The 27,719-nt window shown below is 41.5% G+C and overlaps 1 protein-coding gene across 3 annotated transcripts in view; it reads left to right on the forward strand.

Annotated features, from left to right (window-relative positions):
• Window positions 1–23,884, forward strand: part of tmem117 (transmembrane protein 117) — a 48,864-nt gene extending 24,980 nt beyond the window's left edge. For 2 of the 3 annotated variants that reach the window (XM_083974116.1, XM_083974117.1), the window contains exons 4-8: window positions 11,258–11,357; window positions 14,137–14,234; window positions 16,088–16,247; window positions 21,055–21,184; window positions 22,205–23,884. In XM_083974116.1, the coding sequence (XP_083830242.1) occupies window positions 11,258–11,357; window positions 14,137–14,234; window positions 16,088–16,247; window positions 21,055–21,184; window positions 22,205–22,866 (1,150 nt within the window). In that variant the 3' untranslated portion in view covers window positions 22,867–23,884. Of the gene's footprint in view, window positions 1–11,257; window positions 11,358–14,136; window positions 14,235–16,087; window positions 16,248–17,371; window positions 18,377–21,054; window positions 21,185–22,204 lie in introns of those variants that run through there. The other variant, XM_083974118.1, reaches the window with a different exon arrangement.
• Window positions 23,885–27,719: the final 3,835 nt, after the last annotated feature.

The following is a 27,719-nucleotide window of genomic DNA, read 5'->3' on the forward strand; positions in this document are numbered from 1 at the left end:
TTTTTTTTTTTCCCTGTCCCTCTTTCCCGCTTGTTTTTCTTTCTGCTCCAGCAGTGTGTCCACCAAGTACCCGGGCCCCTGCCAAAAACCATTAGTGTTCACATCTCTGTTCAAGACCGACATGTAAGAGCAGTGTTCACACTCTGCCAGGATGCCCCTCAGAAGACTCCGGGGCTCTGGGCTGGGAGAGCATGAATGCAGCAGAGAGGTGACGGAGGCTGGTGGGGGGGTTGAAGTGCTCCAGCCCTGATGATGCAGTGAAACTTAAGTCTTTTGATCTATGCCCAAACTCTATTTGCATTCACCCTCCCCTCCTCCTCCTCCCCCTCCTCCTCTCTCCCACCATTCTCTCACCCCACAGCGATGCTGTTGTACTTTTCTCTTTTGCCACAGCACAAAGGAAAAGTACAACATCCCTTTGTGGCTGCAGCTGGCTCTCTGTGGGAATGAATGGTGTTTTTCCTTTTCATTTGTGCTGAAAGAACAAGCCGCTGTGAGGTATTATTACTTGCCAAAGGTTTTTAAAGGGTAGGTATTTTGGCACAGGTTCGCTTGGCTTTGACATCTAGCCATGATGGTGCACTGCAGGGGGAGGCTCTTCTGGTGGCTCTCCTCACACACACACACACACACTCGCACCCCAAACACATATTGTTCACATCTCACACTTTGCTCAACTTAGCTGTCAGGGCAGTGTGTGCATGTGTGTGCATGTGTGTGTGTGTGGCAGGATGGGGGTCTGGCGTCTGTCCCCCTGCTGTCTCCTTGACCTGATGCTGTATGCTGCCTGTGCCCCTTTGCTCATTAATATTCTTTAATTTTCTCTGACCTTTGAGTCAGTCTTGAGCTTGATTTAATTAAAACTAGCGGATACGTCCACAAGGAGAGGAGATAAAACAGTAAACAACAAACTGATAAAAGCGTGTAGTGTACATCTTCTTTGGATGAGAAGTATTTATTCATGATTAGCGATGTAAGATCAGCCCATCAGAGCCGTTATCTCTGAGCTCAGTCTGTGTAATCTCACACACATGTCCAACAGTGCATCAGCCAATATTTAAACAGCCACTTCCAGGTCAACAGCTATCAACCTGTTACCTGGCTTATGTCATATCGGGGGAGAAAAAGCCCTGTCTGTCCATCACGGCTCCCTGGGAGCTGCTGTAATCCACACTCGTTACCAAACCCTCACATCTGGGCTATTTGCATTTTAATGTAACTGTCAGATTAAGAGGGGCTGTTTGTGTGAAACCAGGGGAGTGTGACCGCCCAGGGAGTTTGACGGGCTTCATGAATGTTCTGTCACGCCGAACAATCCCATTCCGCCCATCTTACGGTGCCATTACCAAACGAAATCAGCCCCTAATTAGATGGTGTTATTTAATTAAGACGGCCCAATGCGTGGCGTACACATTAATCATGACTAATTTAGAGAAAGGGGGCCGGTGAAGTATTTGAAGGTGGAGGGGAAGAGGGGAGGTAAGGAGAGAGAGTGTGTGTGTGTGTGTGTGTGTGTGTGGGAAGCCACTGAGGAGCTGTAGTGGGACAGCCAAAGAAAAGCTGTGAAATGATGTCTATACTTCTTGTGTATGTTACTCAGTAGAGGGATAAATTGATGGATGTCAGGATGACGGGGCGGGGGGTGGGGAAACGGGAACAAGTGAGCTATGAGGGCGTGAAGCAGAGAGTGAAAAGGGTGGGGTTGAGCTGGTGGATATCTTTGATGAGGAGCAGAGAGCGGTGGATTTGGCATTTGACTACAGTGATACCCTGAGCGGGATTAGACCCCAGCGTGTAAGGGTATTTGCCTTTGTTTTCCATGATCCTTTGTGCTGCGTGTATTCTAGTCCCCCTCGCCTGTCTGTTTGCTTGTCTGGCACTAAGCTGGGGTAATACCATGGACAAGTGGATTTAAATGGCTGAATAAATAGCATGTTGTGGTATGTTGATGACTCCTGTTGCATGCGAGCACACATGGGACGCGTTGCTGCCTGCAACGTGGCAGCGTTTTCCAACAATTGGTTCTATGATCTGGGCTTTGCTCAACGCTGAACGGTGTGACTAACAGGCTGCCTGTTGGCGTTTTAAGTGGATGGAGATGCTCATAAAGGGAGGTAAATTAAATTGTTGATTAACCTACAGCAGCTCTATTCAATTAAATACAAAGAAGGAGGGAAGATTGAAAAAGCCACAAGGTTAATGGCAGTGGCTAATCCATTACTGACCATCAGTTCCCAAAACCACAAGGTACATTATGTCAGAAAGAAAGTGCACGAAGAGTTAAGGAACCATCTCTGCTCACCACTAGTATGGCTTCTTGATGACACTAGTTTAAAGTAGACTTGTAGTCAAGACCGCCTGAACCGAGACCAAGACACTACCAACACTACCGAGACTAGAGAGTATCAAGACCAAGACAAGACCAAGACCAAGACAGACCAAGTCAAGACTAAGACCAGTTGAGCTCAAGAACGAGACCAAAAAAAAAAAACTAGTAACCATATTTTGCTATTCCGCATGAGTTGTAGAACGTGAGAGGACGAGCGCCAACGCATCTGTGTCACAAAATGCATATGATAGGTACCACTTGAAGGGTGCGTATAAATAATGATATCCAAAAACAAAGCATGCCTGCCTGGATATTGTAGGCTACAAATCCCTTCGAGTCCGTTCTGCCAGTCCGAGACATTGCGAGACTGAGAGACCCGACACCGAGACAAGACCAAGACCAAACACTGTCGAGACCGAGACAAGACCAAGACCACAAAAAATTGGTCTCAAGAACTATACAACTCTAGTTTAAAGAGAAACTATGCAAGTCTGGTCGCTTTTCTGCTGTTTTGCTAACCCTCCTCTCGGCCATGTGCGTTTGTTTTTAACGAAGCCAGCGAAAAATCAATCCATGGAAACGGTGGATAACTTTATATAACATATACGATGTTACAACGTGTATCTGTGTAGACTTAACCGTCATAAACAAAAGATTACGGCGGGTTACGGAGCGTGTTTGTGCCGCGGTGTGCAGAGACGAGAGCTGGGACACCGGCCGGCGGGCAGGTACTACACTGATGTTGCAAGGTTGGTTTTCATGCCATGAGACACCAGGTGGAAGACAGAGAGCCTCTGTTCTCACTCGTAACAAGTCACTCCGGAGCTTTTTAATTAAAGTAAAGATGTAGCATAACTACAGAAAAAATCCTGCTTAATTCCTCTTTAAAGTACGGCTACCTTTGTTACTGGGCTGACAGGATTTCTGTGTTTTGCCAATCATTTTAGAGCAGATGGTAAATGTGCCTTGTATTAAACTCTTGAATTTCGAAGGTAAATTAACGAATAAATGAAAACCTTGTAGCTGAATGGTTAGTGCATACCACAGAGGCTTAAACGCACTGAGCGGTGAGTCCTTGGTCATTCCTCTACTCTCTACCTATGATTCCTGTCCATTGCCACAGCACACAAAAATGCGAGCAAAAAATCATGCAGTGAAGTACGTGTAAATCTTTGTTAGTTATATCCAGGGTACTTCAGAGTCGACTTTTGATGGTCGAGGTACTACTGAGCCCGTCATAGTACCACCACCATCAAAGATGGTGTTGTGGAAGGTTGTCGAGGAATGCTCTACTAACATGAAACTACCAGGCAACTGCTGTTGAAACATTTCCAGTGGCTCTTATTCACTGATATTGTGAAAGGAGATAAACACAAACATCCTCTTGAGGTACAGCACAATAACTCTAGTTCCATAACACAACTGATTTAGAAGAAAATCAGCAGCTTCAGTATATATACAACTTTAAGCACATGTGGTTTTTTAGCATGTTTGTTTCACATGGACTGATGTAATTTGTCGAAGAGACAATTATTTCCATAAAACCAAAATACCCAGGGTTCTTTGGTTCCAGCTTCTCTGCTCCGATAGAGGGAACGGATGCTCAGCTTTCTGCTTGGTCTTTGGGTGGTTGAGATGCTAATGGCTTCATATTTTCTGTCCAAATTTGATGATTTAGTTAGTTTCAGTTAATTCTGAAACTATATTCATCTTTGAATATACCATTTGTCAGCTGTAAGCTCAAAAATGTTTGAAATGGCACCTGTGTGAGGACATGTCAGTTTTACTATTGGCAGTTTTACTATTAGACCTTGATATACCTGTCGCTGCTTGTAAATTGCAGTGAACGTCTTGTAGGTTAGATTAATTGGTCTCTCTTTGCCTTCCTCGCTCTGCCTCTCTCATACTTACACACACCCACACCTAGTTTCCAATCATATCTCCTGCTGTCTTTCACACTCCTACACATGCACATTACGCCGGTATCTCAAATGTGACTCATTACGTATTTAGCGACTGTTTAGTTAGTGTAAAGCTTTTCCTCTGAAGTCATTTCCCCCCTTCTGTCGGAGTGTCTCTGAAAACATAACGGCGCTATATGAAGCAGTGAGGTCAGTCACTTCCTCTCTGTTTATATCACCCCTCTGTTTTCTGGGACAGAGGGGAGGGGGGGTTCCATATACGTCAGCGTCTCATTAAGAAGAACAACTGCAGTTGAAAACAATGAACATTACAGCTTTGACAGCAGTGTGTGTCCACTGGGAAAAGCAATACGTGTTATATTATAGACGTGTGTACGTGCTGATGCGTTGCAGCAGGACAGATGGATCGTCTCTGTATGTGTTTTATTGTGTGTAGTGCCACTGCAGTCTTGTCATCTCTTCCTTATGTTTAACCATAACAAATCATATCTCTGATAACATTTCACTTCCGTCATCTTAAAGCTTAACATTTTGCATGTCGTGTTCCTTGTTGCATTGATTAACTGCTGTTTGGAAGCCAGTGTTTCAAAAAAAGAATGATAATAATAATTCATAAAGCATCTCCTGACATTTCCAAATACCACACACACATTGCACAACAATTTATTTTGAGGCAAAAAATATGTCGTCAAAGCAGTTCATCTTCTCACCAGTTCTCTAAAATTAGTTTTTAATGTACAGTAGTGTGTGTGTGTTTGTGTGGTCGATAAGATACATATCAGTGCTGTCCAGTGAAAACCCTGGTTTGGTGATTTAGACTTTTTTCAGATTAATTTGAGAAGTAAGGGTTTGTCTATAGTTTAATAAAATATCTCCCCCTCTTAAAGGGATAGTTAAACATTTTGGCAAATTGGCCCATTGCCATAATCCCTATATCAGTAGGTTCCTCACCTTTAATTGTCAGTGCAAGCTGTTTTTAGAATCGCGGAGCTGCTCAGAGACTACGGAGGCTAATGGGATTTCTTGGTTTCCCTCATCAAACTCATCATACACAATCCAACAACTCCAAAACGCTCTGGTGGACAAGTTGTGACCTGCACATTCACCACGCTATGAGATAATAACAGAACGTTACGAGACAGAGTCGTTTTAGAGGTAAATTCATGCAAAACCGCTGATGCGCGTTGCCTTCAGGGACAGTTTTTCAGCAAGCAGTCTGTATTTACCTCGAAAACAACTCTGTCTCGTAACGTTCCGTTATTATCTCATAGCGTGGTGAATGTGCAGGTCAAAACTTGTCCACCAGCGCGTTTTGGAGTTTTTGGATTGTGTATTTGATGAGTTTGATGAGGGAAACCAAGAAATCCCATTAGCCTCCTTAGCATAGCTCTAAGCAGCTCACGGCTCTGCTCCGCCATAGCTTACACCGACAAATAAAGGTAACGAACCTACTGCTATGACTATAGCGATTATGGCAATGGGCTAATTTGCCAAAATGTTGAACTATCCCTTTAAGCTAAAGAAGACCATTTAATTTAACATAAAATCTTCGAAAAAACCCTTTTTTTAGTTCAATAAACACTTGACATTTGGAGATCCATGGTTTTCAAAAGACAAAACAATTGAACATTTACATTGGTCTGGTATATACTGTACCTGAAGTGCACACTTCCATCCTAATTTTCTCCTCCTAATAATATTCACAGCTCTGATCACCTGTGTTTTTGCAGCAGTGTCTTTGACTTCACCACATCCAGCAAATCTGACATTTGTGCCCCAGCTGTGTTAGCTCAGCAGTTGAGGATGAATTCAGTTTGGTTTCCCACTGTCTGGACTCAGGTTAATTTACTTTTTTATCTACCTTACCTTCGCCTAGTTTACCTTCTAAAATTGAGGATGAAAGCAAAGCTGTAATTTATCCTCTGCATTACGACCGTCAATACCACTGTTATTAACACTACAGCATCTACACCATCATTACATTAGTAAATCCTTTTTTTCCGACTAACAACTACCTAACAGTCTCTGTTGGCTATACCCAGGTTTCTGAAAGCAGAATATATTTTTCACATGTGCAATCCATAACCAGGTCAGCGACATATTCCACCGAGGGAGGAGGTGAAGGTTAATCACTGGGGCAACAAAATGCCGGAGTATTTTTCATTTCCTATCGTCAATGTTTATCTTTTAACCCTAACCACGACTGTACGCCAACCTGGACCAAGTGGTTATTATTGTAACCATGGTGTTGAAAGTCTGCTAACCTTAATGAGCTATGAGTAATGTTAACCCAAACCACCATATTTCACCGGAACAAACCGAGACATTTTTATGTCTAAACCCTACCAGACATTAATCTCAGCATCCTCACATCATAACAGAGATTTATTTTTCAGCAGTGATTTATAATGGTTTTTGAAGGTGCAGACAAGGGATGTCACTCTATCAGAAAACACAATGGGTAACTTGACACCGACGTATTTAGTTTTGTAATGTAAAGGACTTGCTGGGTACATGTACTGGTTATGGACCCTTGTGTCTTATGAAAAGCTGATAATGGATGACCTGATACATTGCAGTCCAGGATATTGCCTGACAGTATTCGCTGCCCATCCTGGGCTGGGGGAATGATAAGGAATGAAGGACTCAATCTCCAGCCTGTCTAATGCAATGCGTGGTCTGATTCTGTGCTGAGTGATGAATAGAGATTGAGGGTTTAAGTTGCCTTGGGAGACGGAATAGTGATAGTGAGAATAGTGTGTGTGTGTGTGTGTGTATTGGCAGCTTTATGCTCGCTGGTAACTACTGCTGCTCAGCATTGTACACTGTAAATATGACCTCAGCTACTGTAGTGCACCGAGAGGAGACAGACAATGCATTTCAATGCGGAGCCAGCCAAGGTCGAAATTTGATGTCATGAATGCGTCCAGCCTTTATGGGGCAGAAGAGGTCACTCAGGAGAGGGCACACTCATTAAATAACTGGCTGTCTGACAGAGAAAACAAGTTTATTAAAACCAGCATGAAAGCATATACTGTAGGTCCAAGTGGATGGTGAAAGAAATGAATAGAAATCAGGGTATTTGATGACTCATAGGAGTGAAAGCTCTTTTAGCATGCTGCTTTATAACCTTAATTATCAGGGCTCTCATGGGCCTTGATACTTGAGTGGGGACTTTGATAAAAAATAAATATTAATAATAAATCCTCATTCTTCATATTGGTGAATATATGGAGCTGTATAAGTGCTGGTATGACATTGACACTGTGCAGCTGTGTGGACTGTTGATATGAGAAAAGAGAAACCTCATAGATTTCTTTTATAGGAAAGCCCTTTATAGGTTCAGATGTAGTTAAAAATGTACAAGCCCACTCCATTACTAAAAGTCTTCTTTCATATAGCCACAGGAGTTCCACATTTAAAGGGGTAATCTGCTGTGTTTTTCATATTAATACATTTTCTGTGGCTGAGCCATGAGGGTAAAATAAATAATTGCAGTTATTTTTCTCTGATATTAATATCATGATGTGGCAGATATATTGTGTATACTGTATGTAGTTGCACAGAAACAATCACACTGATGCATATTACATGAAACCCTACAGTATGTCACCACCACCACTGTATTGTACTGTAGACACTAAACTCACCATAAATGTAATACAAAACACAGTGATTTATTATCATTATTGGGCTTTGGTTATAAGATGATCACGTCTAGGACAGTTTTAAATGGAAACTGTAAAACTCAAAAAGATTTAATGATTTTTCTCAACTATGAGGATTTTGTTCTGTTAATGTCAAATTGAATTAATGTGGGATTCAGTTAGTTGGGCGTCAATTGTCAGGTAAGTGACAGGTTTAATAAGTGAGTAATGAGTAACACCAAGCAATTATTGGTTTCAGCTTCTTAAAAGATGATTTGATCTAATTTGATAGTAAACTGAATATGTTTGGGGTTTGGATTTGAATTAAACAGGGAATTTCAGTGTATCACTGTTGTTTCAGATGTATTATAATAGGTATTTTTCACTTTTTTCTCACATTTCTGATGAAGGCTACACAAGTATTAATCAATAAACCAAACTCTGTATGTTAGTGACTAATTAAAATAATCTTATTGAAACTGTGAGCTGAATATCATTGAGTTTTGATTGTTTTAAGATCGTATCCTTGGTTTGGGGAAATTCTAACATTTTCACCGTTTCTGTTCCTGTGCACTAGACCTCATTACTCCACATTTTGCAGCCCTACAGATCATCATGTTTCCACTGAAAGTCATGAACATTAATATTGAATTGTTGCCCAGCTCCAAGTCTATTACAACTTAATATAAAACAGCAGTCGACCTATACTGTACATTATTATCAAGACAGAATCTGGTGCACAGACGATCCGTTTTATGTTAAAGAAAGTGGAGTGAATGTAGATGGAGGAACTTTGAACATGAGCACTACCAGCTCAACAGACAAAGAAAAGTAGTACAGAAAGTCAAGCTTTATTGAAACAAAATACAATGACAGACAGGTTATTGCTCTAGCTACATTGAGACCCAACATCAAAATGACTTATTGGCACCGAAGATGCCACCAAAATAAAAGAACCATGATTGTGCAGGTGACGGCTGTAACACAACAATTAAAATGGCCTTCCTCACTGGTTACTGTCAAAGTAGAGTAACCTCCGATCTCACAACTCTGTAACCCCGTACCCTCTGTAGCGCAAAATTGTAATTTCTTGCATGTGATGGAACAAGACTTTGAAAGGCATTGAAACGTCCTTGAACATTATGTCTGAACAAGTGTGGGAAACCTGATAACATTCCACAGAGGGTCAAAGCTGGCTGAGCTGGCTGGCTGGCACCGACACTGCCACTGGCTCTGCGATTAAGCCACGGGAGCCATTTTGGGGCTGATTATTCATGGTGCTACTGTACTGATGTTCCACTACACTGAATTCTCTCATTAGGTCACCCGGCTCTAAAGGCCATTAAATTTTCAGTCAGCATGAATAAGTCAGGGAGTTCTGCCTCTGATCATGGAGTGCAAAGAGTCCCCAAACTCTTCATAGGTATACATATACATATATATATATATATATATATATATATATTTATATATATATATATATATATATATATATATATATATATATATATATATATATATATATATATTTATATATATGTATTTATATTTAGTGCCATGTTATATATAACAAAACAAAAAATGGAGTCCAGGGGTAACATTTGCTCAATTAAATTTGTGAGAAGGGCAGGGGTTGGCAGCAGGGTGTTTTTTTAGATTTAAGGCCTAGCATGTGGTGCCAGACAGCATTTCCAGAAGTATCGATTAGAATTTCGCTGCGGGTAAATGACTCCCAATGGGATCTCCTTGGTAACTGGAGCAGTGCCAAGCCACTGAATGTCTAACTGACTTAATGCAGATATAAATCGCCATTCCAATCAAGGCCGTTTTATTTGCGGGCTTGAGTGGGGCAATACGTCACTTGCGGTACTCCACGTTTTCGTCAATAAAATCCTGTCAAAACTGTTAAACGTGTGCCGCATTGATGACATATGATTTATAATGTTTCCTTCCAGGGAAGAGTATTTGTTGCACAATTGCAGTAAACAGGTAGTTGAAAACTGTTGGCATTTTGGGTCACTGGCTTGTCACAATTAATCATGCTTCTTCTGTATTGCCTGTGAGCATTTATTATGCTTTTCATATCTGAACTATGCATGTGAAAAGGCATGAGCAATTAGCATTAATTAAAAATGACGACCTATTAAGGCTGCAACATTAACTAATAGCTTAAAAGGATTACCCTCCTCTGCGTTTCAGCAGATTGTTTAAACTTGTATGACAACGACTCATTTACAAAGTGAATAGCACATTGAATAAAACTCCTCATGCAATGAAATAGAGTATTTAATGAACTAGGTTCCAGCAGGGTTGCAAGCAAGGTTTTTTTTATTTTATTCCAGAGCCCTCTGTGCAATAGAAAATATTTTTATTGGTGTTTGCTGGTGGCCAGAAAATGACCAGGGAAAACAAAGACGAATGGAGCCATTGACTTCAAATACGACCCCTTGAAAGCACAGCCAGAGTGGTATCCATGGCCATCTATTATATTCATGAGTGTGACCTGCGGGGGGTGAGAAGAGGCTGGAGGGGGAGGTGATAGGCGCCCACCTGCTCCACTCAGCCTCTAAGACACTTGCTGCCAGGAGATCAAACAGGCCTCCTCGCTCCCCTCTGTTCTCCTCCTCTCTCCCCGGCACAAGTCCCATATAGGAGGCGACTGACCCACTTTTCCTCCCTCCCTGTGCTATTACCTGGAGAAAATGGAGTGATGTGGTGTGTGAGTGTGTTGGGTGGGTTGGCGGGTTTTTGTGGGGCTGAACAAAAGCTTCTCATCTTCACTTACTGTACAGAGATGAAGGCGTAACTAGGACTCCAAAGAAAGCATGTCATTTCTTATCAGATAATATTGCATGCGAGATTGTTTCTCTAATGGTGTGTCTTGACCTAGTCTATGTTTTGCTTCTGTGCTGCCGCACTTGATGTTAAGCTGAGCTCGCTCAGATCCGGCGCATTAACAGGAGGGATCTCATTGGGTTGGCAGTGTTGATTTGAAATCAACTAGACATGAGACAAATTTGCCAAACAAATGGATCATTTGCCAAACGCTGCAGGACCAAATGGAAGAGGTGATACTGCATAAATTCCATTGCACTGGTGTAAATTGTTTACAGTCCCCAGGCTTTTATGGAAGGTAGAGCCATCGCTCATTGTTTTCACAGGATTGATATTGATTAACTGTGACAGCCAGCATCATGATACTTAGTGGCAGTGACCATTTTCTCTTTCGACCTCCATTGACTCTCTCTACGTTGGCACATTCTGTCAGTCCTCCTTCCTTTTCTTCCTCCTTTTACCACCCTCATAATATACGCTGCATTTTTTATATCCTTTTCACTCTTGGTCTTCTTCCCTTGCAGGCCTCACATGGTGACAGAGTACATGGGCATCAGGAATGAGAGTTTTATGAAGATTGCTGCTGTGGGGACGTGGATGGGAGACTTTGTCACTGCTTGGATGGTGAAATTCCAACTCTTATGCATCCTCAATATTAGAGAAGTTTGCATTTATGAAGGCTAAGATTTCATTTTATATCACAGTAAGTCTGACATTTGAATTTTAGTCCTGCATTATTAAAAACACGTTAACATAAAATAATACTTTTAGCCTCGCTGGCAGCACAGTGTGATAACTTACAGATATTCCTGTTCTGGAGGATGAATTTGAGTGGTTTTGTCAAAATGAATGATGGCAAAATATCCAGTGGTTGCAGTTAATGCTCATCAAGACAGCATGAGACTAATGCATATGCAAATTATACCTACATGCTAAATGAGATTTCAAATTGATATATAAACAGAAATTATTTCAAAACCTTCATTTAATAGACCATGGCCGTGTTATTAATTGTTCAATGGTCTTAATGCAAAACAGCTAGTAAAATAAAGTAGCATCAAAAATGAGCAAAAAAAAAAAAAGCCCTATCTTAAAGATGATGAACCAAGAAATCCCATTAGCCTCCGTAGCGTAGCTTTGAGCAGCTCGCGGCTCTGCTCTGCCGTTTTAAAAATATAGCTTGCACCGACAATTTAAGGTAAAGAACCTACTCCTAAAACTAAAGGGATTATGGCAATGGGCCAATTTGTGAAAATGTTGAACTATCCCTTTAAGATTAGCACGTTAACTTGCAAAACTCTTGCATGCTAAATGTTTTAGCATGTTAACATCCAGCTAGTTGTAAGTGTGGTTAGTACCATACGTTACATTTGCGTTTAGCTCAAAACACATTTGTGACTGTTGAAGTGGGCCACAGACACATCATATTGAATTTAACAACACCCATTACTAATGAAAGTAGTCCATGCACAGAACTTTACCCTCTTGAGTTGTTCGATGACATGTGTATGCATGTGTTAAACATGAAAACTCTTTCCCATCCCTACTTTTCATATCATGTGTCAGTAGTGTAGCATCAGGCTTGTGAAAGGAAAGCTGGTCTGGTGGTAAAGATACAAGAGTAACATTTATTCACCCACAGCTTTCTTTTCTTGCTTGCAGTGCTATAACAGTAACTACTTTTAGATATATTACCATACTTATATAAGTGTATTAAAATCATATATATAACCAGATATAATAAAGTTGAACATGGTGAATCCATTCTTTACATACTCATCTAATTTCTAGGTCAGGTGTGACCCCTCAGCCATTACAAGGCACAGAGTTACTCTACACCAATCCAATTCAATCTGCTACCAAATCCTTAGAGTAACATGCGGCCGTGATCTAAGGAGGGTCAGAGGAAACAATGGATGCACAGGGAGGGACAGAGTATATTGGAGGAGAAACCTACCTCTGTTCATTTGTCAACATAAAGCGAGAGGGAGAGCTCCAGCGGGAGTGGACTACCTGTGGTGGGAGGAGTGGGGCGCTGACACCGGCATGCACACAGCTGAGACAACTTGACAAGCTCCCTCACCGGTCACATTAGTATTCTACAGTACATACTGCAGAGAAAGAGAGAGGGTGGAAGGAGAGAGAGAAGGAGTAAGAAACAGAGGTGAAGGCAAAAAGGAAATGGGCAAGTCTGTTTGGAAGGTATACGATGGGGGGAGGAAAGCAGGGTGTGTGTGTGTGTGTGTGTTTGGCCCTGAGTTTTTCCTTTTTTTTTCTTGAGAGAGAAAGTTGGACCATGGCAAAGTGCTGATTCCAGGAATCACTTGCAAGGTTTTTTACATTCGATTAATTCAACAAGGCACTTTGAAGATGACCTCTGTGTCTCCTATGCATAGCAGATATCCAGCGTGTCTTCGCCAGACGAGTGGACAGGAAGTGTCTGTTTTTGCAGAGCTGCAGTGCCAGAGACATCCCATAGATTGCCTGATTCACATTCTTTTCCCAACATGAGCGAGCTACAGTATCTGCAGTGAGGCGCTTTATTGACAAATTGACCTTGTCTCTGCAGCCGCTTCACACAAAGAATAGAGGGAATTCTTTTATTTGTGCAAAAGAAGAAAAAAAAAAGCTCTTTGAGCTCTCAGACAATCTACTGTTGGATTCTTTTAATGGCATTAAAGTTGTCAGTGTGGAAACAGTGATAAAGCAAATGGAAAGATAGGCACGACCACAACATTAATAATGAAACAAGCCAATAATTACAGATGGTTATCATAGTCTCATTAGTATTTAATCACAGATGTAGTGTTATTCAGTATATCTATAGTTATATAATATTATTATAAATATTCAATATTTTAATTTAAATAGGCATTCAGTATAGCTATTATATACTGTAGTTATATAATATTATTATAAATATTCAATATTTGAATTTAAATAGGCACATATAGCTGCATTTCTAATGTGTGTTTACAACTCTGCATCATTTAGCATTGGTTTTACTCAGTTCACATTGTATTTTAAAACTGTTAATGATTTGTTATTTCTTTCTTGGTTCATATTATATCATATTGACCATATAATCATATTATTATATATGATTATATGCCCAAATGCATGTGTACATGCAAATTGAGAACAGTATATGATTGTTGAGGGTTTAATTCCTGCAGAGATTCACTCTCATTCAGTCACAAGAGCTTTATTGGGTTTGGTTTGATGTTGGGAGGTGAGACCTGGCTCATGGTCAGCATGCCAGTTCATCCCAGATGTGTTAGATAGGTTTCCTGTGTTACTTGTTACCAGAGCCAGAGTTGCTGTTTTTTTTTTTTTTTTTTCCTGTTTTCAGTCTGAGATCAACAGATTATAGATTAACCTATACTCTGTTTGGTTTGTGCAGGTGACAGATATGATGCTCCAGGATCAGAACTACCCAGACTGGGGCAAAGCGGCCAGGAGATTCTGGAAACAAGGCAACAACCGGATCGTTCTCTTCTGGTACATTGTCCTTTCCCATGACTACATGGGGCATGACAAGATCTTTACGACTTACCAGCTCGCTAACTGCATAATATATTCCTGCGAGCCCGTGCATGCAGCCATATACGTGTTATGTGTTCTATCCAGCCCGTTGCAGGGTTACATGCAGTCAATAGCCGTGTTAATCTTCCCTCACTCAGTGTCAGCACCTTTAATTAGAAGAACAGGGTGAAAATCAATGGACACAGCAAGGTCGCGGGGCAAACCGTAGCCCTGCATTTTCCTTTTGGTACTACAAGCTGTGACCCTTAAATAACTGCTAAACAAATGCTGCAAAGCATGTCTGATACGGCCATTATTAGAAAGCCAAGTAGGATTGTTCCCTGTTCACATGTATTACAGCACCAGCGCGCAGTCCCCAGCGGTGTTCTTTCACCAGTGGCTCAGTGCTGTCAGTCAAATACGACATGCAAAACGCCTTTGCCAGTGGTTCATTTTAGGGTCACAGTGAGAAGTGAAAGGACGTGTGAGGAAGAGGATACGGTTGGAGCAGTTTGACATCCGTTTGATATGTGCACAGAGAGCTCGCGACACAAGACATCTTGCACTTCAGACTCGGCTGCGGCGTTGAACATTTTTCCATTCACAGAATTGATTCACCTGCCGATTAGAATGCAAGCAGACAAACTGTTCTGTGACTTTTTCCGCAGCCCTTCATTTTATTGATGGCCGCCCCGACTCGCTCCGTCACGATCAATGCCGGATTTGACGAGCTATCATTTGGAATTCAGAGCTCGAAATATGATTGACAAAAGTGTCACTGGATATATCTCGTCAATATGCGGTGAAGGGCTTGTGGCAGTTAATAAAGGACAGTGCCAAAAAAGGCGGGCTTTGCCACAGAAAAGAATCCCACTGTGAAATAATAATAATAATAAAAAAAAAAACCTCCCCAAAAAATGTCTCTCCCTAACAGCTGAAGCGGGATAAGAGCTGGCATACACTATCTGCAATGCAGCCGGGCCGACGTGTGGTGTGAGAATGCACACACCGCCACAGTAATCACCGGGTGACATTGAGACAAAACACACAGCAGAGAATAACAGCAGCCTTCACCACGGTGCCTGTAGTCAGACGGCTGTGAAACGCTCTAGTAAACAGTGAACACAGAATTACTGCAATGTGACATGAACAAAACTCAGGAAGAAAAGCAACCACTGCATGCAGGTTCAATTTAATATTTTTGGCTCATGTTAAATCAGTGAATGCAGGAACATTTGTCTTCCTGGAAGTCCTGTTTTTTTTTTTTCAAATCCAGGTATGCGGTAATTATTGTTGGATACGTTGTTGTGTCTATGAAAAGGTGCTTGATTTATCTTCTCGTGTAACTGACACTGGAGGTTGTTTGTTTTCCAGCATTATAGAAAAAAACAACTGTGCAGCTGCATTGGAAGTTTTGAAATTACAGATGTGTTTTTCTCCTCAAGGTCTTGACCTTTTTAATGCACATTATTCATATATTTATCACCTCTCCTTCCTTCTCTTTTATCCCTGCCTATCACCACTCCCCTTCACTTTTTCTACTTTTATTTTTCCTCCTGTCCTTCATCTATTCATCTACTCTTTTCCTCCCCTTTTCTTTCCACTCCATTCCTTCTTTCCCATCACTTCCTTTATCTTGTCTCCTCACCTTGTGTTTCTCCTTTACTTCTTTACTTCCATTCCTTTCTGCCTCATGTTTCCTTTTCCTTTCTGTCCTCTCTTGTCATTGTTTTCTCTCTCCTCTCCTCTCCTCTCCTCTCCTCTCCTCTCCTCTCCTCTCCTCTCCTCTCCTCTCCTCTCCTCTCCTCTCCTCTCCCTTCCCCTCACAGGACAGTGCTCATCACTCTGACGTCGGTGGTGGTTCTGGTCATCAGCACCGACTGGATCAGCTGGGACAACCTGAACCGTGGCTTCCTGCCCAGCGATGAAGTCTCCAGAGCTTTCCTGGCCTCCTTCATCTTGGTCTTCGACCTTCTCATTGTCATGCAGGTATACCGCTCCCCTGTGGCCAATTAAAAAAAAAAAAAAAAAAAAAACATAGAGAGCTGGGACGTCTCTTGGCTTACTCTCCTACCCATCTTGCCAGCGCCCCCCTCCTCCCCCCCCCCCCCTGTTCATCAATGGGGCACTGCGGCACAGAGCAGCGAGAGGGATGTTTGATCAGTCTCAGCTGGCATGGACACAAACGCACGCTCACATTCACCACCAGCCCATATAGAGATATACAAACTGTTGTTTACTCCTCCTTTGCATCCCCTCACTTCCAGTCCCTCCATCCCTCTTTCCCAGACCCCAGCCATGAACTCACCCTTCCCTCCTGCACTCCCCTGTGAGCCAAGTTTATTTTCTTTAATGATGACTCACAAGATTGGAGTTTTTCTCACTTTCTCACCCCCCCTCTCTTTTTCCCACCCAATGTTCTCCCTCCCACAGGAGAGTGTACATCAATAAAGCCTGTGTCAGTGGCTCATGAATATGTAAATGTGTTTGTCTGGGCAAAAAAACACATAACTGTGTATTGAGAAGAGAACGGGTGGGAAAAAATAGGATTTGATTTTTTTTTTTTTTTTTTTAGCCAGGAGCCAGATCCGCAGGCCAATCATGTATGTGGTTTGACTGCAGGCCTAATTCAACACGGCTCAGCTCCTCCAAATGCTTAATGAACATATTTCACTTGGCCTTGTTGCTGGGTATTAGTGGACTCATTGCTAATAGACTAATATTCGGTATCCCCCAATATACATTTCTACTTAGTTGATTATGCTAATTTTGCAGAGCCTGCAATTGCATCTTCTAGTGTTATAAATACAGCTCTCCACAGAAACCTGGCGAGAACACCATTGTAATTCCTACGGTAAAATGTATTATAGAGCAACTCTATCACTAAAAGTGATTCTTAGACTCACTTATCGAAACAATTAATTATTTCTTGCTGCTCTTGGCAGTAATTACTTCACACTGTGGGGTTTCTCTCATTAATTTACCCAATTATTGTGATTATGCATATATAGAAAAGGCTCACCCTACAGTATAAAAGCTTTTCCCCATCAGAGAGACTGGTGTCTTGCTGTGTGCTTTTCCAGCTTCCCGACCGTATCACTTCCTGTTTCCAGCCACAGACCTGATGTAACATGACGTGTCTATTTTGACATCTTCGTTTGACTCCCCGAGCCGCTCCGGACACACGACTCCCTCTCCCTTTAACTCAACAGTATATCATTCCCCGCTTGCATGGATTTGTTTATGACGGGCCCGTCTCATTTTCTGCGCAGTGTACAGCAAGCACATTTACAACAGTTATTTATGAGTGGAGTTGTGAAAGGACCCCGTCCACTGGCGGAGCGGCCATCACCATGTTCCACCAGTCAATAAAAAACTCCACCAGCACCGCCCTCCCAACAGCTTAATTCATCTCCATCTTAGAGCACAGGGTACCATGGTTAATCTCCTTGAGAAAAGATGAACACTGTTGTTCTCAAACTAATTAATGCCCCAATTAATGACCTGTCTGTTTTTCCCTCCCAGCTGGGTTTTTCTCTCTTTTTTTATTTTGTTTTATATGTATGTGTAATTGTACTATTTATGTCCTTTGTGTATTTGTATTTGCACATTTACAGATGTAGATGATACACTGATACTCTGCCAGTTTGTTCTTCCTATGGAATAGAGACCTATAGCGAGAGAGAGAGAGACCTGGCTTAAATGCCATGCCTGTTAGTGCTATAGCAACACATACAGTACTGCAGCTATGGAAGAGGAGAGGAGGGCTTAATTAACATCCAGGGGGCCATCACCAAGCTGTTATGTTCTTCATAGATATTGGCACAGGAGACTCTGGATCACATGAGGATAGTAAAAGCATACATCGCTTAATCTCATGCAGCAAGACACTTTAAGCAAATAACAGGAACCAAGGGGAAATGTAAACCGAACAAACTGGAATTATGTGCGTCTTGTGTTTTTTCACCAACAGAGATGACAAAATCTAATTTGCGAGCTAATTAAATTGACTCAGTAGAATGAAAAAAGTATTTTCATTTTCCTCTCTCTCCATCAGTCTGCATGTGATTTTCTGCAAAATTATCTCTGTTCATCAGGCTTTTTCATCGTGCACAGTAAATAGCAAGTTACATAGGCTAAATTGTTTGAATATATAGATAGAATGAGAAAGAAGTAAACTGTGTTATTTACTATAAAATAAAGCACCTATGACATTTATGTATAATTATTAATAAAGGAATGTTAAGACCGCACATACCAAGTTTCAAAAAGAAAAGATTAAAAACGATGATAAAAATAGAAAAAAGTCCTTTGACCTCTTCAGTGAAATGCTGCATGTTTTCTCACTGGTCAGTGAACTTCTTTATGCTGCGGTCTGTTAGGACAGCAGCATGTCTGACCTGAAGGACAAGGAGACTGGACAAGCTGGTTAAAAAAGACTGAGCCTGTGATTGGCAGGAGTCTGGACTCACTCAGGACCATATGTAATGTAAGATGCAGGAGACATCACCAACCACCCTCTCTACAACACTCTGGCAGGCCAGAGAAGCTGCAGCCAACATCCAATCCCACTGCACAGCAGGACAGACAGGTTCAGGAGATATTTTGCCATCACTGCAATCAGGCTAAACAGTATGAAACCTAAGGCAAAAGCTCATGACTCCTGAACTATTATTGTTAATTATAAAACTGTTACTTTTGAGACTGTTGAGCTGCTGGACACCTGGAATTCTCCAAGATGAATTAAGGTGTTTGTCTGTCTTCTCAATTAGGAGAATATAGTATTAAAGGAGACATATTATGCCCCTTTTCCACAAATTAATAGTTAGTTTAAAGTAAATAGTTCTCAGGTGTCTTAAAGACATGTCTGTGACATGCTGTGGTCAAAATACCCCAAGGATCAAACATCACAGCTCTTTTCATACTCTCAAAGCAGCACTGTTTAGAACGGCTGGTTTCAGTGCCTGTCCCTTTAAATGCAAATCAGCTACTGCTTGCCCCACCTGACCCCTTCTACCGGTCCCAGGTAGGGGTGGTATTATGCAAATTTGAATCCTAGTTACATCACTGGAAGACATATGAGGGAACAGCTCATAAAACCACTAGGGAGCCTGCACATTACAGATTTATTTGTCAATTCTCGCATTTTGGGGGCCGGAAGGCAAAACAAACAACTAAATATATGTTAAAGAGCCTTCAAAAAGTAATATTTCCATAATATGTCCCCTTCAAAGCTCGCAGGACATTTTTACCTCATGTAAATTGAATACAACCTGATCATGTAGGCTACAGTATCTCCAAACTGGAGATTTACATCAATAATGTTATTGCTTATCTGCCCCTCTCAGTCAACAGGTAAATGAAAATGAAATTTCCACAAAGCTATTAAAGCATTGCCTACGAAGAATTGGTACATATTTCAAGGAAGTCTCTACATTTCCATGCCACTTGTTCTCCACCTCGTAATAATGCCTGCTTTAGCTGAAGGCCATCAGCCACCAAATATAACCACAGAGTAGCAAAAAGAGCTAAGTGACACCACAGGGCACAGGCAGCTTCTAAATGTCAGTTTGGGATGCCTGTTGATGTGTTGTGACGTGTTGAAATCCCAGTGCACATTAGTACACTCCACAAGCTTGTAAACACACAGTGTAGTGTGGAGTCTACAGCAGCTGGCACCATGTTTGACCTCCAGTCGGTGTATGAAGAGACTCCACAGAGACCTAATATCAGCTAATACAAGAGAGTTCACTCAAGTGTTTCACGTCCAATAAAGCGTGATGCATGACACTGGCATTGGTCATGTCGGTGTGTTTATTTTAAAGGAGACATTATATTATGCCCCTTTTCCACAAATTACAGTAGTTCCCATGCTTTGGTCAAAATACCCCAAGGATCAAACATCAGCTCTTTTCAGCCCTGTTCACAATGGCGAGTTTCAGTGCCTGTCTCTTTAAATGCAAATGAACCACTGCTTGCCCCGCCCCACCCCTTCTACCGGTCCTAGAGTACTGGAATAAGAGAGTAACGACATTGAGTCCACGTGGTAAGCCTCATGCCCCCCGAGTGGCAGGATATGGGTAAAAATGCCCAGAAAACCCATTCAATACAATAATTAGTGTTGCCCACTTGCTTGTAAATTAATGAAAACAGCCGTGTTTTTGTTTTTATGTATAAAAGAAAAAATTATACTTAATTATACATATAATTTGTTTATTACAAAATGTAGATTGAAACATTAATGTAGACAACTGTTTGTTTTTTTACTAGCCTATGTGTTAATGTTTATCTGTAAGGGGTCCACGATGATGCTATTAATGTGGGTGATCTAGAAATGTCCTTAAATTATTGAAAATACCGCACTTGCTTATTCACCAACAATGCAGAGATGTCAGTTCTTGGGCACTTTTGCAATATTCTGCCACCAGGAGACACTTCCATTTGACCAATGCGTGTCGTTACTCTCTTATTCCAGCACTCTAACTGGTCCCAGGTAGGAGTGGTATTATGCAAATTCGAAAACTAGTTAACATTGGATGACAACCAAGGCAACAGCTCATAAAACCATGTGGATTTCAAACTAGGGAGCCTGCACATTACAGATGTATTTGTCAATTCTCATATTTTGGGGGCCGGAAGGCAAGACAAACACCCAAATATGTGTTAAAGAGCTTTCAAAAAGTGATATTTCCATAATATGTCCCCTTTAATGTGTCCACTTTTTCTGCTTGGGCTACAATATTACAGTTGCAGGCTGAATTTATACAACCGGTGTGCGTGTGTGTGTGTTTCTCAGGACTGGGAGTTCCCTCACTTCATGGGTGACCTGGATATGAATCTACCTGGAATGTCAACTACGCACGTGAAGGTCAGGCTTCCTGTCTGCAAGCGTATCTTTAAAGAGGAGTACCACATTCATATCACAGGTACGGCTGCTGCACACAGAGCAGAGCGGGGTCATCTCACTGTTACCAAAAAAAGAAAAAAGAAAGAACATTGAACTTTCCCAAACAGTTCTCAACACCTTTTCTATTCATGAGATGTTCAAGTAGCAGAAAAATCTAAATTTCCACGAGGGGCATGTACTGTAACTTTGGCCTATTTCTGAATGGATGTGGTGAATTCTAAACATCGTGTGGCTGCTCTACTTCCGTATGGAAACAGTTTGATGGTGAAAAACCACAGCGATTTATAATGCATGTGCAGCTGAGGTGGCACACAGGTGCAACTTTTTTCTTCTTCCCCTCCCTGCTCGTCGTGGCCTTCCTCCCTATCGTGTGAGCCGTGCCTCTCATCATCTTTCACAACTCTGCGTCTTAACGTTCTCGCCGAGTGACTGTATTTCCCATTTAAAACTGTCCTCCTGGGTTCTCCATTTTGTTCCGCCGCGTGCACACGGCGACTCACAACTATCAAGAGAAGGCAAAAACCAATGTTCCCGTGCTAAATGCTAAGCTGTTCAAACTGCTCAGTGAATCGGGAAAGGTCGTTAACTGTAATGCATTGCATATCCATTCGGCATTATGGAAATGGCTCCGGCGCGACGTGATTGGTTTAACTAAAAGCTTATTAACAACATATCTTGGCGAAGGGAAGGGAGAGGTGTCACGTATACCCGCAGAGACATCTGCCTGCTATCAGTCAACCTGGGGAGATGGCTGTCTCATGGTAATGTAGTGATCTCGTTAGAAGATACTGTAGAGGAAGTAGCACCTGTAAATGGATCTATCTGTCTCGGTGCGTGAGCTATATGCAAAGAGAGAGGGGCTCCTGATAAATGAATGTGACAGCATATCTGTCTGTCTCGGTCTGCCCTCTAAATCTTGTTTGGAGAGAGCTCAATCTGCCTGTCTGTTAAATTATCTGTACAGTACGTGCATGTTTATTGCTTGCTTACCTGTCAGAGATGCCTCCGTCTCTAATAGAAGTCACGTGTCTTGTTACAGGTAAGTGGTTCAACTATGGAATCATCTTCCTCGTGCTGATCTTGGACCTCAACATGTGGAAGAACCAGATCTTCTACAAGCCCTACGAGTACGGTCAGTACGTCGGGCCCGGCGAGAAGATCTACACGGTGGAGGAACCGGAAACACTCAGGTACTTCAACCACAGCACGCTCACCTACGAGTGGCGCTCCACCAACATCGACCCCGGCACCAACCAGAGCTACGTGGAGCGGGACATGTTCCTCCACAGCCGCTACGTCGGAGCCAGCCTGGACGTCAAGTGCCTGGCCTTCATCCCCAGCCTGGCGGCGTTCGTCCTCTTCGGGTTCTTCATCTGGCTGTTCGGGCGCTTTCAGGAGAGCGAGACGTTCACGGAAAACCAAGACAAAACGTACGAGAGGATAAAGAGGAAGTCGCCGTCCGAGTACAGCAAGGACATGGGCGTGACGCCGGAGGAAATGCACGCGACCATGAGCGACACCCTGAAACGAGTGGGGACGCCCATGCTGCTCTCGGTGGACGGGCCGCATTTCGGGGCGACGCCCTCCACAAACTCCACCATTTCGATGGAAACCCAAGAGACACATCCGAGCATTGTCATCGACGACGCGACGCAGGAGGAGCCGGCGGTCTCTTTTGATGTCCACAAACTCTCTCCGTGACCTTATGAACTTGAACTGAGACTTTGGACAGTAGAAGTGCAGGCAGTGCTGAGGCTGCGAGCCTCGACACGCATCAGGAAGTAGTTCTTCAAGTTGTTGTGTTTCTTTTGGATAACACCAAGCAGCAGCGAGTCGTTAAACACAACTCATCATGAGATTCATGAAAAGGACAAAGTGATACTCACCAAACTAATGCGACAGCTCTTGCGGTTGTATTAATATATTTTTCTAAACCGACCTTTGTAAACGCTCTGAAAAGAGGCAATGATTCCAATAACAAACACACCTTTTACAACAGAATGCAGACACACAACGGTGCTCGCCCCGATTTTTTGCATTTTCATAACTCAATTTTGTCATGGTAAACTATTTTGGTGCCTACATCAGAGGAGTATTTCTACAGCCCTGACACTGCAGTATCACACAGTGTTACAGCTACAGTAGTGCCTTGATATTTCATATGTTGAGATCCAGACAGAAACCCATTCTGACAGTCTATACTACTTTAGGCAACAAAGTGGAAGCTGTCCCAGTTACGGTCTGGTCTGCTATATTAATGTTTTATATATGCTTTCATATCATACTGTATGGACAATTGTTACCTCATTTGATGGTCAGGCTTTATCATTTGAATTTATTCTCTTGCGATGTCTCTCTTACTCGGTTTTAAATGTGTCACTCTTGTTGAAATGATATGATTATGAACATCAATATATGTTGATGACCTGCTCATACCCCCTCACTTGATATTAGTTGCAGAGATAATAAATGCAATCAGCGGAGATCAAATAGCAAACCAACGAGCCACCTCATGATTACTTATGTGGCTGCCGCACCTCCACTGAATACCAACAGAGTTAGAAAAGGTGGTTTTGCCCTTGGCATAAACATGCCATTGAAGTGCAGGGGAGGCTTGTGCTCCAAAGCTCAGGGCTTCTTTATGTCTAGATAAACCTTGGAAGTTTTAGAAGCACTTTTGCAGTCATGGTAATTGCATGAAAAAAAAAATTGAAACATTATCCTGTTGTAAAGGAAAAAAAAAAACAAAGGTTCCAAACGCAACTGAAACCTGAAGCTTTGAACACTTTCATTGTCGTTTTACAAATTTTCCTTTGGTTTGCAGTTTCTTTAAAAATACAAATATTTTGGTCCAAAAAAAGTGTTCTGATTAATTTTTCTTTCTCTGTAAAGTGCGAGTAGCAACTAAATGATTACAACATTACTAACTTTTGTTCATGTTTATCACGTATAAAGGAGTACTACTTTGCATACCTATTAGTAACCAAAGATGCCAAATAATTCAATATTTCCAAAAAATTATGCTGCATAAGAAAATTGTCTAATTTAAAAGAGATATATTCATGATGGTCAGAGTGGAATGATATTATGTGCCCTTGCATCACTCAGTATTAAAATATACTGTAATGTATCATAATGTCTTCTGGAAACTCATTTCCATAAAGAAGGATATCTACTAAAAATAACCTCATCTTCAGCACTATTTGCTTTCATAAGTAAGTTTGCCAACAACAGATACAGCAGCAGTGACGTTTGCCACCAGAGTAGCACTTCAGAGTTTTACAGTGATTAACTATAATCAATAAAGTGATGGATTTCTTTTTTAGATCAGTTCATTTCATTTAGGCATTTATATACTCTAATAGTAATAATGATGATCAGAAGTTTATTTAATTTGCTCGTGTCCTTGTACGATCAAAATTGAATTGCAACATTAATTCAAAAAAAGCTTTTAAATGTGACTCTTTGGTATTTGCTTATGTGCTCATCCTATAATTCATTTGTCTGCTGCTTTAATATGTAGGAGGTTTCATTTAACGACCACTTTAATTTAAAGATAACTTTTAAAACACAGAGAACCACTGAATCCAAAGTAGCAGCAGAGAGAGCTCTGATCAGACTGTGAACATTTATTCAGGCCGGTAAGAGCTCCTCCTCCTCCTCCTCCTCTTCCTCCTGCTGCTGCTGCTGCTGCTCTTTGGGTTTCACTGTTCTCAGTGACACACAAAGATGTCTTAAAACGAATTAGATGTGTCTTTAAATTGAAGCGAAAATAAAATGGAGATGTTACAAAGATATACTCAGCAAATAGATTTTTTTAGTTCATTAACACATCATTTACATAGAGTTTTAAATTGTATTTGAAGTGGAATTGTTAATTGCTTCTAGTTAAACACTGTTAAACTCTGCAGTTACTCTGGTGGCCCACTCATGCTCTAATGCTGTATTTGTGTTTGTGCGACTGTGCGTGCATGCATGTGTGTGTGTGTGTGAGTATGTGTGGGAGGAGGTGTCCACTTATGTTTTATACATACCAAATGCATGTTGTCTGTATGTGTGTGAGCATGTGTGCACTGGAGGCTTGTGAAGTGTTTACTACACTTGTTTTTGACAAAGGCCATTCAATGAAGAGGTCAATTTATTTAGCATAATTGGTTTCCAGCTCTGGGGCTATGTAATTATGCTTTTTTTTTCATTACAGCTCTGAGAAGACATTAGATATTAGTGTTTCACTAAAGGGCAGAACCTCTCTGGACTTATTTGTGATGTATTGTGTTTAAGTTAAGCGCCAGGTTTACCCCTTTGTTGCTATTTTCATTGTGTTGTTTTTTGTTTTTGTTTTTTTTGTTAATGTTGGGTTTGTTTGGGGTTTTTTGTGTTTTTTTTTTTTACAGCAGAGGAAATCTCCTTCCTGTTTCTGCTCGGTGTACTGAACATCTGTTGAACTTTATGTTGCCAATAAATTAATACATTTGTTATATACTCTGACTGGTTGCATATCTTGTTATCTAATTCCCCGTGAGGACAGTTCTATTTAACGTTTTTCTATATGCTTGGGAAATGGTTGCCAGGCAACAGCTAAGGTCAAGCTTCTTGCAGCTGCTGACCCAATTAATATGGGCGATATGAGAAATAATGATACTATCTTCACAAGGACACTTACACTACGTAGCCTGCATACACATGAAGAACCTGCTCAGATTAGTATGAGTCCTGCTCCCAGCCCATCCGCTGTTTGATTTATGCCGGTGGGGAAACAGTTTGAATTTGTGATGGGTTTTGATCACCGCTGGGATTTGTTTACAGAACATGTGTACGTGTTAATGAGTTATAGATCGGACCGAAAACATCTGAGGAAGAAAAACTGGACGCATTATTGAGAGAATTGGTTTAAGGTGGCAGCTCTCAGTCTGGGGGGAGCCACCAACCCCAGGGGGTGGGACGAGATAAAAATGAGGGTTTGTGAGATTATTAAAAGGATTGGAAAAAATGTCCTCTGTTATCATTTGTTTTGATAATTACATACTTTTTCAAATTTTCACCCTTTAGCCAAAGTAGAAATACAATACAGCTCTAGAGATGGAAATGTTGGTCGTCAGTCCACCTCGTTGGTTGAGGAAAAATTTTAACTATTAAACAATTTTGTTCAGACATTCATGTTCCACAGAGGATGAACCTGACTTATTCTCCAGCCTCAGCAACAACAGGTGAGTTTATGGGCTACTTTTACATGTTAGCTTTATCACTGTCAACTACTTTGACTTCATGAGATGTTGTGAGCTAATACTTGATTTTGTTTTATTGATTTATTCATATTTGAAATGGGTGGCACAACATTGGGCAGCTCAGGACCAACAAACTGAAATAAGACGGTGACCGTGGGTCTAACCATAACCATAAAACAGTGACATAGCATTCTGATTCTATTATTTATCGATTAAATAATTCTATTGATTTTCCATTCCGTACAAACATGGCGGTGCAAGATGGCGACTCTAAGCAAGACCCTTGCTATGTACTGTATATATAAAAGAATAAGGCTATGAAAACCAAACTGATTTTATTTTATAGCGATTATACAATACAAATATATATTTATTGGTAGTATATAATAAACCTTGACAAATATTACACACTGGACCTTTAAGGGACTGAACCCCAACAGAGTGGGAAGCAGTGGTTTAGTGGAGCAGCAGTTGGATGGACCAACATGTGACCATGACACCACAGGTCTAAAGCTCTGTGCAGCGGGCCTACATCAGTAGCCGTGTATCTTGTGAAGATAATTGTGCCTCTCCACGCACTGTGAATTGTTAAGTCAATATTAATCGTATTGGTCCAAATCATCACAGCGATTATCTCAGGAGTAGGACACTTTCACACAGAGTGGGTCTAGACAGTTCTCTTTGCAATATTGTTCCTAATAACATAACAAACCCCAGAAATAACCCATCCAACCAGTCCCTTCTGTCAGCCGGTGCTGAGACTCACTGATCAAATAACACCCAGTACCGCTCAGCCTCCTACCAGCACTGCTTTCCAACCACTAATCAGACCAAACCAAATTATTCAATTAACAAACGATGCCTGTCTGGACTATTGGATGAATGAAACCAACACTCAAAACAAACTTAATTGCTATCTGGCCCTGTAGCAACCATGAATAAATATAAACTGGCAGAGAGTGTCTTTACTGTCAGAGGCACAAAGTGGAGACAGATCCTGACCACCTACAGACAGGGACCACAGGCTGGCCACAGAAAGAGCACAAAAATATGTGATAAAAATACACTTCCCCTTTAAAAAATGACAAATATGATATCATCAGGGCTGCACAGTGACCTCAGCAAGAAGGTTTTGGGTTTGATTCCCTGGGCCTGGAATGGAGTTTGCATGTGGTCTCCAGCTTCCTCCCACCATCCAAAGCAACATGCACAGTGGTGACTCAAAATTGCCTGTAGGTGTTATTATGACTATGAGTGTGTGCGTGTTGTTTGTCGCTACATGTGGTCCTGTGATAGACTGGCCACCTGTCCAGAGTGTACCCAACCCTC

The sequence above is a fragment of the Trachurus trachurus genome (genome assembly GCF_905171665.1).
Source record: "Trachurus trachurus genome assembly, chromosome: 6".
Taxonomy (NCBI): Eukaryota; Metazoa; Chordata; class Actinopteri; order Carangiformes; family Carangidae; genus Trachurus; species Trachurus trachurus.